This window comes from Miniopterus natalensis, chromosome 14 (assembly GCF_054644295.1).
Source record: "Miniopterus natalensis isolate mMinNat1 chromosome 14, mMinNat1.hap1, whole genome shotgun sequence".
NCBI classification, from domain to species: Eukaryota; Metazoa; Chordata; class Mammalia; order Chiroptera; family Miniopteridae; genus Miniopterus; species Miniopterus natalensis.
In genome coordinates this window covers 19729148-19742443 of record NC_142094.1, presented here as the reverse complement: position 1 = coordinate 19742443, position 13296 = coordinate 19729148, and the positions used below count along the sequence as shown (strand labels likewise).

The window sequence follows — 13296 nt, the reverse complement described above, 5'->3', positions numbered from 1 at the left end:
ACTGTGAGGAAATATCACAGATAGTAACATACTGGGAAGTACAGGTATTCTGAGTTCTGCTTTGTTCTCACCTCTACTCAGCTTCTCCCAATTTTCCTGAGGTCTTGGCAAGCCCATTTCTCATTCATTGCCATGACTTTGAGGGCTATCTGATTCTCCAAACTATTCTAGTCTCTCTATGGAAAAGTCCCTCTGTTAGCTATCCATTTGGCATCTTAAAAAGGGAACTATCACTAGGATCTAAACAAAGAACCAGTATAAAAGTGCTGAAGCAATTAACTTTTGGAGAGTCGCCTCGGGGTGTCTGGGTTGGCACAAGGCTCTCAGCTGTACATTCCCTCCTTGATTCATCCCTGTCTGGGAGACTCTGCCTAAAAGTTGCCCTTCCAGCCCTGGGCCTTCCTTTCCCTCCTCTGGCCCCCATCCTAAAGACAGGGGTGGAGTGGAAGTCCCAGTGGAGAGACAGTTTGTAATCACATTGGCCATCCCCAGATGAAAAAAGAAACCAACACTCCCTACATATGCATTGGCTGAAATTTCCCTCAAACTTGTTTAACGGTAAGAATTTTTCTCTGAAACACATCTTAGGAATCAGATACCTAGGCCCCATCCTGGACCTAATGAATAAGAGTTTCCAAGGAAGTAATCTGAAACTCTGTATTTTTTAAACTTTCAGACCAGATGATCCTTATCATAAGATAAGGCTGGAAAAAATAGCACTAATGAATATTTCTTATTACAGATTCTGAAACCTACTTGACAGGAAGGGGGTAAAGGAACAACGCTATCATAGTGATTATCAACACGGGTGTTTAGAGTCAGAAACCTGGGTTTGACCTGGTTTTCTTGGCTGACCTTAACCTCTTAGGGTCTCAGTTTCCTTATCCATAAACTGGGGATAATATTGCATCTCCCTCATTGAGGATTAAATGAGATAATGCATACTGTTACCCAATGCCTGCCGAATAAAATGCACCATCAAATAAATATGGGTGAATAATGATTGTGAGAAAGGAAGACTAGCCAATGATGGTTCCGGGGATCCACACTGATATATAAGCATAACCAGAAGACCCAATAATCACTTCTCTGACAAGACCCAGCAGACAGAACTGTGGCTGACTATACTAAGCAAAAAGAAGAACATTTTTATCAAAGTCTGGCTCAAGCTGGGTAGGCTGCAATCAACACCGGCGTGACCCGGGCAGCTGGGGCTACCTTGACATAGCAGCATGGGTCAGAAGTAGGATGAGTCCCCCGTGTAAGGACGGGTATCCCCACATTCCTGACTGAACATAACGCTTCCTCAGAGATGGTTCTCCAAGCCCTGGAATCACCTAGGTCTGGCTGGTTCACAGTGCTTCCATTGACCTATAGTGTGACCTTGGGTAAACGGCTTCAACTCTGTGAGCCTCAGTTTTCTCACCCATAAAATGGTGATATTAATAGTACTTTCCTTAAAGGTTGTTGGTAAGATTGGAAAATAAAATGAAGGCAAAGAAAATATAAGTCAACTATGGTTACCCATCTTTAACAAGGGATAGATGATAAAAGCCCTTTGGGAAGAATAGATGTTTCTGTTTTTTAGAAATAATTATTGATTGATTGCAGTTTTATAACTTTATTTGACAATCAGCAGTTGTTCTCATCCACATTAACTGTTTGTAGACTTTTGAAAGTGATGACAGGTACGTAGGTGACTATAGAGCTCGTTTGTGACGCTCCATCCACGTTAGGTTTTCTGGACAGCTGCGCCCAGATATGGTGTGGGACGTTCCTTATTCCTTTGGCCCAGACAGCTTTGTCTGGAGTTCCCATCTCCTTCATGGCAAATTTCTGGACTTCTTTGAGTGCCGAGGGGCACCCACCCATGGATGCGCTTGTGAGCCCTGAGGTTGTGTTCTCGGGTCACCGCCCCACTGATGGCCGAATGGACCTCTTCTCGCCACCCCTCTTGGCGGGAGCCATCATGCGGGGCCCACGGTGGAAAGAAAGCTAGGCTTTCTCTTCTTTAGCTCCTGTCACACTTCCCACCACCACTGTTCTCAAGACAAACAGGAGCCTCCTGGTTAGATTACCTACATACGGCTCCTTCCACTCACTCCGCCTGCTCTTGTATCTCAGGGGCTCCCTGCTGGGTCCCTGCTCCTGTTCCCACAGACTTCCATCCATTTGGTCCCAGGCACCTTGAAAAAGGAGACTGACCTCTCTCCAGCACCTGGCTGCCTCATCACACTACTGTCAATCACTCCTTGGAGAAAAAAACACCTTCTGCAGGTGGATAGGAAGGAGAAAGACAAAGAGACTGAGGGTGGGGCTTGGATGTGGTCAGGAAGGGAGGAAGGAAGATTCAGAATAGGAGGAGAGAGGGTGGAAATGTGTCATGAGTTTCCTCAAAATTGGTGAATTCTGAATCTCATCATTTTCGGCGAATGAACTCAGATGATTCACTTCCCTTTAGAGCCGTCTACTTTCCTCCTGTGTAATAAAAAGGGAAGTGCTTGGCCTTGCTCAAAGACAGAGCAGCATGTAGACTCCAGCTTGGGAGAGCCCTGAGCACATGAAATTATACATCAGATGGGCTATGAGTATTATGTCGGTTTTCTTATAAACAAATTTTTGAGAATACTAGTTCCTGGTTGAACATATTTCCTTAAACGTCCTTGACTTCTTGGCAGTTTTCAGCAAACCCACCAGTTTCCGGTTTCCCATTCTAGCTCTTTGTTCCTGGGCATCCCCTTTTAATGTCCAGTTAAGCAGCCATTGCCATCCAACATGGTCACTGGGGCTCTGAGCAAAAGTTCCAGGGCCTGGGCCTAGCTTCAGTTCCTCGTGGGGACTCAGAATTCAGAAAGTCTAGAAATCCATAACCAACACTCCTTTAAGGTAATAAGTTCCTGACTTAGGAAGTAACTGGGTTTAGGTTAGGGACAAAGAAAAATCTGGCCAAGTCTCAAAATATTCATGCAGAGGTCTGAGTTGACTGGCCAGGGTGGGGCTAGGAATTGGGTCAGAGCTGTTGAAGGAGGAAATGTAAAGAAAAGGTAGGGGTGCGTGGGCTAAAGCTGGAGGGCTGAGACAGAGCATAACCTCAGGGTGCAGCCTCTGGGCTCACTGCTTTCCATGAGTAAGGAGGTAAGTATGTGGCTTCCCCACCCCACTCTTTCTACAGGCCACTGGGGGCCTAGCAGCTTCAGCAGCTTCCCTATCATGTTACAGGCCCAAGACCTGGCTTTCAGTGCTTGTTGAAAGTGACAACATCTTCCCGTTCAGAACTAAACACGCAGGGAAAAGGAGTCCTCAGGCCCAAGGAAGCCATGGGACCAGCATTCGGTGCCTCCTCCCTGAACTGCAGAGGAGTCTGCCTGTCCCAGGTGTAAAAAGGAAAGAGAGGAGCTTCTGGCCACCGAGAAGGGAGAGCAGAGGCGGGGAGTAGGAGTCCAGGCTGTGGGGGCCAGCAGCACACGCAGCTGGCCAGTTGCTGGGAACTGTTTGCTAAGGACACAGCATCCCCACTTGACTGGAATCCTGGGATGGGCTCCAGAGAATCCTCTGGTCTTTTGGGTCAGTACAGCCATAGTCAGGCAGGTGCTCCGGGTAGGAATTACAGTTTCTAAAGTTCACCCTTCTATCTCTAGCATCTAGAACTGTCTGGCACATAGTAGGTCCATGATAAATATTGAATGAGTGAATAAAGGAATGAAGAAATGCTTTCACCACACAAGCATGATCTTATTCAATCTGCAAAGTGGGGCACAGGCAGGACAGGCATTGCCTCATTTTGCAGATGGGCAGCTGAGATCAAGAGCATAAATGTCTTGCTGAAGGTCATTCGACTTGGATGTGGCGCTGCCCTCTCTCTATAGTGCCATGCAGAATATTCTTGGTATAGCATCCTGTGACTCCACATGAACTTCCTTTTGGGTCATGCTGGTCAGAAAATAGCCCTTCGGGAGAGGAAGCAGAGGGTCTGAGTGGGGAGTAAAAAAAAAGAATGAATGAATGAAAGAAAATAGCCCTTCAGGGACTCAGTTTCCTGGAAACAGTGTCAGGGCTAGTTTCCGACATCCTGGCCCTCCTTGAACACATGACATCTGCCTGTTTTTTTATGAGCAGGTCCAGGAAAGGGGGCCCCGCCATTAGTCTTTATTGCCACATTTGACTTAGGTCTACACCCCTGAGACACAGAGGTGGGGGCTGGTGGCTTTACTCTGAGAGTCAGGAACAGGATGAAATCACACATATTCAGTTCCTTCTTCTCTCACTTTTGACAGAAACCTCAGATAGCCTAGACCACCAAGTTAGTTTTCCTGGAACTCAGGCAAACAACTAACTAATATCACACACGGCATTGGCTTTCCAGGAGCTCAGAGCCCACAGTCTGAGGAGCGTTTCTGGAAGGAGACAGCCAAAACCCACAGGAGGGCTCCTCTGAGTTGCAACACCTGGCCCTTCTCTTGACGACATTCGGTCTAATCCCCCTCTCTGCTGGAGGAAGTGAGCTATAGAGCACAGGGACAAACGTCAGGAAACCTGGGTGCTAGTGCTGGCTTTGCCACTCATCAACTAGGTGTCTTCTCTCCACCTGATTTTCCTCATCTAATAAATGGGAATAATGTTTCCTAACCATGTCATAAGGCAATTGTCAGTTTATAGAGAATGATTTGTATCAAAGTGCTTTTTAGCACAAGAAAGAACCGATGCCAGTACTATTTTTTTATGGCAAAAAATAAAAATAAAAAAAATTCAGAGAGGGAAAACTTCCAGAGTGTCCCAAAGCTCTCTGTTTCCACTTGCTCACTGATTCACTCATGAGAAAGCACCTATGTGAATGAACAAGGGATGCACAAATGCTGAGAGACATAGATGGTTAAGATGTAGTTTCTGTCCTCAAAGACTTGAAAGACTAGCACAGACTGTGCACCAAAGATGGACACAGAGATTTCAGAGGGCGCCCAAGATCGCAGTGGAAAGGGAGCTCTGTGCAGAGTCGAAGGCTACAGGATTGTTCAACCAGGTGAGCAGGCCACAGAGGGAAGGAAGGAGTAGAGGGGTGCCACACTGCATAACGGTCTTCAAGCTTCTTTGTTGGGGAGGAAATGAAGTCATCCTGCTCTCGAAAATCAGCATGACAGCCTCCAGCCAAGTAATCTGGAGTCATGAGAGGCTGCAGGGGAGCTCTGTGAATCATGACAGTCTGCTGGGAATTTCCTGACAACTAGCCTAAGAGTTTCGGGGTAAGTCCTAAGGCTGCAACATCTCTGTTTACATTTTGATCACGTTTATTTACAATTAATGGATTGAAAATCCAAACAAAACATATCACAGTCTTCTAGAGGAAGTAGTGAGGCAGGCTCTGCGACCTATAGCACCTCTGACTCAGTCCATCCCTTGGGAGGCTGGGAGCTTAGCTAGACACAGAAAAACTCTCTCTGGAGGACAATGGGCCACCTGCCTCCCTAAAGCGGGATGGTTAACTTACGCTTTTCCCAGGCAGAGGCTGGCATCCTGGAGACCTCTGGCCGCAACAGAGCAAAGAGGCTTTCTTCCTTCCTACCATCCTGGCGCTCTCCCTGCCCTCCTCCTGTTTCTCTCAAGTGGACCTAGACTCAAGGTCCAGGTTTGCCAGGCAGCAAAATGTTGTAGGTCTAAGCGGGGAGAGGCCTTGGGTCTGGCCTTGGGCCCCTAATGAGTTACAGGGACTCAGACATCTCCTCTCTCATAAAGGGGGAGAGTCTTGGTGGGTAGAATTCAAGTGACCCCAAGCCTAGGTTCCCAACACTCGGGGGAAGGAGGGAGTGAATGAACCTCAGAGTCCCTGAAGTGCTCCTTCAGCTATGCCTGGAGGGATAGGTGTGTGTGCACCTGCCTGAGTACAAAACTGCCTTGCCCTTGGGCAAGAAGAGCAGGCTGAGTCCTTGGTACATGGTCAGTCTTACTGGAGGTCAGTCTTATTTCATAAGCAATTATTTCATCTTATTAGAAACAATGCCCCGCGATGAAGTAGAGCACTAAATAAGCACACATTTAAAAATCTGTAATTATCTTTTTGGAATGGATGGTACAAAGATGTGTTTTTAACAACTTAAACAGTGTAAAATAAATCTTTTCATTCATGTCCTCCAGTTCCCCAATTCCTCTCCTCAGAGGTGCAAATAGAACTTCCTAACCCTCTACAGCTTACTGTCTACGTAAATAAGCCTCCACTATTCCACTGTCTTTACTCGCTTAACTAACTATACTCTGGCCCAGGCAAATAAACGGATTGTTCCTTATAGGAACTTCCTGAAAGACCCACCCATCAACACTTCAGTACAGTGCAGGAACAGTTTGTGCCCTAAGGCTTCGTTTTCACAGCCCCGCACCACTGCATCTCGACCCTCCTCGAATCCTTACCAAGCCCTCACTTTCTTTTCTGCTCAGTCCCTCCCTGCACACCCCCATCCCCACCAAGCCCTCATTTTCAAATGCTGCCCTGAAGCCGAACTGCAAATTCTCCCATAAAATCTGGCCTTGCCTCCCCCGTTCCCCAAACTCCCTACCGTGGTAAGCAATTGCCTCAGCCCGGTCTCACCCGCCGGCCGTGTGGGTGGCTTGGGGCGAGCCGGCTGTCGACAGGAGCAGCCCCTGTTAGCAGGCTTTTTATCTGTGTTTTCAGCGAGCATGTGTCAAGCGCATTTTCAAGTTGAGAAAAAGACTTTACAGCTGTTAAGAGTTTGCGGACTGTGGCCCTAGACCCAGGAATCCCATTCACTCGGCTGGGCGGGGGGCCGAGGGCGGGAGGCTGGGGAAGAGCTAGGGGGCGGGGGGGTAGGGGCTCTGGGGCAGGCCTCGGAGCTGGACCGCGCAGAGCGGGTCCGCGCGCCCGGCCCCTCCGCGGGCGGCACCGGGGCGGGCCCGGGCCCGGTGAACGGGAGGAGCGGCGGGGAACTCGGACGCCGCCGGGTCGCTCAGTTGTGGCCTCGGCGGTCCCCGCGCTCCGCGCTCTCAGTCGCAGCGGCGGCGGGCTCCAGGGGGCGGGGAGGGGAGGGAGTGGACCGACGGTACCGGGCCCGGCCGGGGCGGGGCGGGGCGGGGCGGGGCCTGGGCGGGCCTTAATATACCGCGCGCGCCGCGGGCCAGCAGCACAGCGAGGACTCGGGAGCCCCGCGCCGGCCGAGCGTCTGCGTGTCCACCTGTCCGCGCCCCTCCCGCCGCAGCTGCCGGTGAGCGCGGGCCGCCCTCGGAGCGCCCGTGGGGTGCGCGGGGCCCCTCCCCTGCGGGCTTCCCTTCCCCCAGCCCCGGCGGCGCCGGTCCGCGTGCCCACGAGTCCCCCTGCGGTGCGGGTGCGGGTGCGGGGACCCCTGATCCCAGGGAGGAGAGACGACCGCGGGCTCGCCTCGCAGGTGCCCTGGGGGCTCTCCCCTGAGCCGCCCCCTCTCCCCGCGCAGGGCCGCGCTCCGAGCCCCCGCCGCCGCCATGCGAGCCCCGCTGGCCTGCCTGCTGCTGGGCGCGCTGGCCCTGAGCCGCTGCCAGGTAAGCGGCCTCCCCGCTTTGAGGTTCGGCCGTGGGAGGGGGCCTGCGGGACCCCTGAACAGCGCCAGGGGAACGGGGGGCTGGGAGGGAGCCGGAGTCCCGCGGGTCCCATCCACGGAAGGGCCGGACCCTCCGGGGAACAGGACAGGGGAGCCCGGGGAGCCCGGGGAGCCCGCACTTGCAGGCCAGGGGGAAGGAGCCGCGGGCCGCCCGGCTGCTGTCGGTCACCTGATACGCGGAGCTTGCTGAGTCGACCCATTTCTCAGCTCTGGAGACCTATGGTCTCCCAGTTGAGGGCTAGTTAGATGTGATGGGGGGTGAGGAGGGAGCTGTAGTCATGGGTGAGTTTTGGGATCGGGTCCCGTTTGTGCACACCCCGAGGTCCCAGGGACATGGGACCTTTGGCGACCTTTCCCTCTTTCCCTGTCTTTTCCAGGACAGCCATGACCTTCCTCCAGTATCTGGTGCATGTGAGTATCCACCCCTTGCACAATAATATCTGGCTGCACAAACATCTTGGAGAAGCCTCAGGAGACGGCCCTTCCCTGTCCCTGATGCCGGGCGGGCTGGCTCCCCCCTTGTCTCCTCCCTTGCTCTTTGCTTAGCCACCCCCACCTTTGTGTTTTTCAGCAAACTGTGTCTGTCTGAATGGAGGTACCTGTGTGTCCTACAAGTACTTCTCCCACATTCAGCGATGCAACTGCCCAAAGAAATTCAGTGGAGAACACTGTGAAATAGGTATGGAGATCCTCACGCTGACGGAGAGGAGGGGGCTCAAGAGATTTGGGGGCAGGGAGAGATGAGTAGGATGGAAGAGCAGGCAGGGGTTCGGAGCTGGAGGGGTGGAGTGGGGGACGTCAGCCCTACGTAATGGGCTAGACACGGTCACACACATGAACGCACATTGCCTCGTGAAGCTGTGGCTGCACAAATGTGAGGTGGGTCGGGAGGAGGCCCCTTCTAGTGTCTTCTGCCCGGCCTGACGTCACGTGAGGCCTGGCGGGATCTCTAAAATGCCTGTCTGAGCATCCGCTTTCTGATATTCTCTCATCCTCACACCCTTCCATAGATAAATCGGCAACCTGCTATGAGGGAAACGGTCACTCTTACCGAGGGAAGGCCAACACCGACCACAAGCGCCGGCCCTGCCTGGCCTGGAACTCTGCCAGTGTCCTTCAGGAACCGTACCACGCCCGAAGACCTGACGCCCTCCAGCTGGGCCTGGGGAAACACAATTACTGCAGGTGAGGTGTGGGTAGCAAGGACCTTCCCCGTGGCCTCCCAGAAGCCCTCATGAACGTTCCCCTCTGCTTCCAGAGTGCTGACCATAACATGAGAGCAGCAAGGCCTCTGGTTGAGTCTTTCTTGGAAGTGAGGACGCGGGAAGGACATTCTGTGCTGAAGTGACACCCCTCTCCCTTCTGTGTTGCCAGGAACCCAGACAACCGGGGAAGGCCCTGGTGCTATGTGGAGGTTGACGGAAGTCAGCGCGTCCAAGAGTGCATGGTGCGCGACTGCTCTTTTGGTGAGTGTTACCACCCTGTTTATGATAGTGGGTGAAAGCGGACAAACTCATATGTGCCCTTATTCCATCATGGGAGGGCTGAGGCCTGAGGCCTGCCTGGCCCCCAAAAACTGGGAGGTCAGAGGATGAGGAGAGGGGCCCTTTCTCCGACCTGTCTTCCCAAGACACCCCTCGCTTTCTCCTCCAGGAAAAAATGCTCACTCTCCTGAAAAAGCAGCGTTTCAGTGTGGTCAGAAGGCTCTGAGGCCCCGCTTTAAGATTGTTGGGGGAAAAGTCACCGACATTGAGAACCAGCCTTGGTTTGCTGCCATCTACAGGAGGCACCGTGGAGGTTCTACCACCTACGTGTGCGGTGGCAGCCTCATCAGTCCTTGCTGGGTGGTCAGTGCCACACACTGTTTCATGTAAGTCCCTCTGTCTCTGCTCTCTGACCCTCCTGCTCTACCCCAAACACATACCTTTCTCCTTCCCAGCAAAGGATTTCCCTTCAACTCTACCCTTTCAGCCCTTCCTTTGCACCCATACCCTTGGGGACAAGTCATGCTCTGAGGTCACTGTGGTGGGGAGGGGGAAGTGATAGGATCTCATGAGAACAGACTGTCTTATCGGTCTTCCTTCCCACAGTAATTACCCAAGGAAGGAGAACTACATTGTCTACCTGGGTCGGTCAAAGCTTAACTCCCATACCCTGGGGGAGATGAAGTTTGAGGTGGAAAATCTCATCCTGCATGAGGACTATAGCGCTGACACGCTTGCTCACCACAATGATATAGGTGAGTGGAAAGCCCTCATCTGCTGTCGTGATGATGGCCGGGAGGGGTTCAAAAGGAGACTCAAGTGGGAGGTCGAGGTTGTAGGGGAACATGAAGACCCTACTTTACACCACGAAGGGAGAAGTGGGGAAGGGTTCAGAGTGATGTCCATACATGAGGGGCTTGGTGCTCCCCTGTGGAGTCCCCGAATTTCCAAACAGGTAGCTTTCTCTGGGTGGCAGTGGCCCTGTGGGAAGTGGCTTGGGCTGGGGTGCCCCTTCTTTTGTTGGATGCAGACTCTGTCTGTCCCAGGAGATAGAACTTTGAGAGAATGTTGGGCTATATTGCAGCCCAGCTACCTCAGCCAGGGCTTTTTGTAGAAAAAACCTCATACAGTTATATGCAGTAGCTCTGGCTGTCCAGGCCTTTGTCAGCAGCTGGAACAAAGCCCATGAGGCACAGGACAGGGGAGGCTTGTTTCATCCTACCAGCACTCCTCCCAGGATGACCTCTGACCCTAACTGACCCAGGGATAGACAGCTGCTCCCTCAACCTTTGGAGGGCAGAGATGGTGACCACCTGACCAGGTGGTGGTCTTTCCCCTCTGACCTCTTCCCCCTCCCCCAGCCTTGCTGAAGATCGTTTCCAGCTCGGGCCAGTGTGCGCAGCCATCCCGGTCCATACAAACCATCTGCTTGCCCCCAAAATATGGAGATGCTAATTTTGGCGCAAGCTGTGAGGTCACTGGCTTTGGAAAAGAGAGTACCTGTAAGTGACCGTTGGGGCTAGCTGAGGGGTCCTGGGGGAGTGTGGTCACCTGGAAGTGAGCTCAGCTTGGTTAAGGGAGGGCCATGAAGATAGAGATAAGAGCACTGTGGAGGTAGCAGATGGGTCCAGGGATGGAGTAGAGAGCATTGTTTAGGGAATGATGGACCATAAAGGTAAATAAGTGGAGGGTGAGGGGTTAGCTGGGGTAAAAACTCAGATTTGGGTGGAAAAAGAATAGGGGCTTTCCCTGGTAGTAATACTTCTTGGTCCCCTCCCTGGCAGAGAGTCCCAGCGGAAAGGCTGGGCAGACGCAATGTAAATCCTCATGTTTCTTCCATCTAGCCGACTATTTCTATCAAGAGGAGCTGAAAATGACCACTGTGAGGCTGGTTTCCCACTGGGAGTGTCAGCAGCCCCACTACTATGGCTCTGAAGTCACCACCAAAATGCTGTGTGCTGCTGACCCACAGTGGAAAACAGATGCTTGCCAGGTGAGGGTTCTAAGCATCTCTCTCCATTACGCCAAAATCTCTCCAGGGCTCCTGGGCATTCTCTGCCCTCTTTGGGGAGCCTCTCTCCAGCCAAAGCCTCAAGAAGCCAGAATCAGGAGCTCAAGTTTTAGAAGGTTTAAACCAACCCTTCTGCCTTTTCCAAACATTTGTCCTCAGCCTGTCTCTGTGCTAGGCCCTTCCGACCGGGGGAGAGAGGAAGCCTAAGAAAAAACAATAGAAAGTAATATAGCTCAGTGTTCAGGGTGTGGTGTGAATTATAAACGATAGTGTATAGGAGAGGGAGGTGAGTGCCCACTAGCTGGTCACAGAGGGGGAGCTTTAAAGAGAAGGTGACTTTTTAAAGGAATATGAGGAGGCAGAGGGAAGAAAGGAGAGTGTTTCGGTTGCAAGGTACAAAAATGAAGTTGAGGACAGCATATTCCAGGATGGGAGGAGAGGTGGGGTCTGAGAATGGAGGTGGCATAGTGGCAGATAGTAGGGCTTTGGAAGCCGCGCCGAGGATTTTGAGCGTGATGTGGTAGGAGATAGGGAGCCATTAAGGACTTTGACTCTGGGAAACTCTCCCTTCTCTCTCCGGCATGATTGGGCAGCAGGACGCGATGGCCCCCTCCTAACTTTTTCCAGGGTTCACCTTTTGTGTCTTTGGCTTAACAGGGAGACTCAGGGGGACCCCTGGTCTGTTCCATTGGAAACCGCGAGACTCTGACTGGGATCGTGAGCTGGGGCCGTGAATGTGCCATGAAGGACAAGCCAGGTGTCTACACGAGGGTCTCACGCTTCCTATCTTGGATCCACACTCACACCCGGGAAGACCTAGCCCTCTGAGGGCCCCCCAGGGAGCCAAGGGAGGAGAGGGGCACTACCCACTCCCACACTGACCGTCATTTTTGCAGTGAGTCCGTCTGCACCAGCTATATATAGGGAAGAGACTGAGGAAGATAGGCTCCGCAGAGATGGTTTTGCTTGTGCTGCCCACCAGGGTGTGCAACGATAGCTTTACTCTCAGATACAGGCCTGGGTGCTGGCCACCCAGATCCCCTCTGGCCAGGATGGAGGGGTGGTCCTGATCCAGGATGGTACTGACCAGTAGTTTGTCTTTTTCTGGATTAAAGCCTTCTGGAGATAAAAATGACATCTATGCATGGGAAGGAGAGGTAGCTCCCCCAACAGTGGGCATTCATGAGGCCTATTATTGGGAAATGAATCATTTCCCAATTAGGAAGTGTAACAGAACTGAGGTCTCTTGAAGGAGCTTGGCCAATGTGGGAACAGTAGTTTGGGGACCAGGGACACTAATAACTTGAAGGTAGGGCTCTGACACTGTATGAATATATCAGGAAATATTGTACATGCAGGTGTATGTTTGTACAATTGTGCCCAGGCTGTGAGTAGTCAGAGTAAGAGCTGGTATTCCTGTGTCTAACTGTAAGCCTAGATATTTCCCTAAACTCTATGGACTGTGATGCCACATAGAATGGTCTGTCAGGAGAGGTCATGAGTCACTGTTGGGGCTTTTTGGTCTCCCATGTAATGGTGCCTATGAATATATCATTCTGGGGCATAGCTCATGGCCAGCGTTAAAATTTGAGTTTCACTTTCACATAAATGTCCCTTTCTTGGACAGTTATCCCTTCTGACCTTCCAGCCAAGTTCATCCGATCCTCACTGAGTGGGGCAAGGACCACTCATGTACACTGAATATTTAATAATTATATTCTGCTATTTTTATTTATGTCTATTTTTGTAATTTTGAATAAAGATGATTAATAAAATATGATTTTTTTCGGAAGACTTTCTTTCTTCCCTGGTGCTTGTATGGGAGGGAGTTAGGGGAGCATAAAAAGTAGAAAATGACCATGGTGGGATGCATGCATCTTGTCAGGCTGCATCTCTCAACTTACTGGGGCTTTGGGAAGTAGAGGCTAGGAGAGTTGTAGGTCAGGCCCTCCGCACCACATAAGGCACAAAATGTGCTGTAAGCCAGGGGCCTATGGCTAGGTGAATGGTGTGAAGGCTGGGTGTCAACCCCCAGCTCCCCCAGCCTGATGCTTTTGTGCAGTGCACATCTTATGTAACTGCATGGTGACCCTCTTTAGTATTAGTCTCATTATATTCTCTTCACTCTGCCCCCACCAATCCTTGGGCTGACTTCAACCAGGGAGAACACCGGTATGAATGAAAATTGTTAATCTGCATCCAGGGATCAGAAAACAACTGCCCATTA

General features: G+C 51.6%; 1 protein-coding gene across 1 annotated transcript; it reads left to right on the top strand.

The window, feature by feature from the left end:
• The first annotated feature begins 7446 nt into the window (after positions 1–7446).
• Positions 7447–12849, top strand: PLAU (plasminogen activator, urokinase). Its single transcript, XM_087824134.1, is given in 11 exon segments — positions 7447–7515; positions 7952–7985; positions 8146–8253; positions 8585–8759; positions 8949–9040; positions 9228–9444; positions 9665–9813; positions 10420–10560; positions 10903–11051; positions 11727–11911; positions 11994–12849. Coding segments are annotated over 11 exon segments (1380 nt in total). The 5' UTR covers positions 7447–7458; the 3' UTR covers positions 12067–12849.
• Positions 12850–13296: the final 447 nt, after the last annotated feature.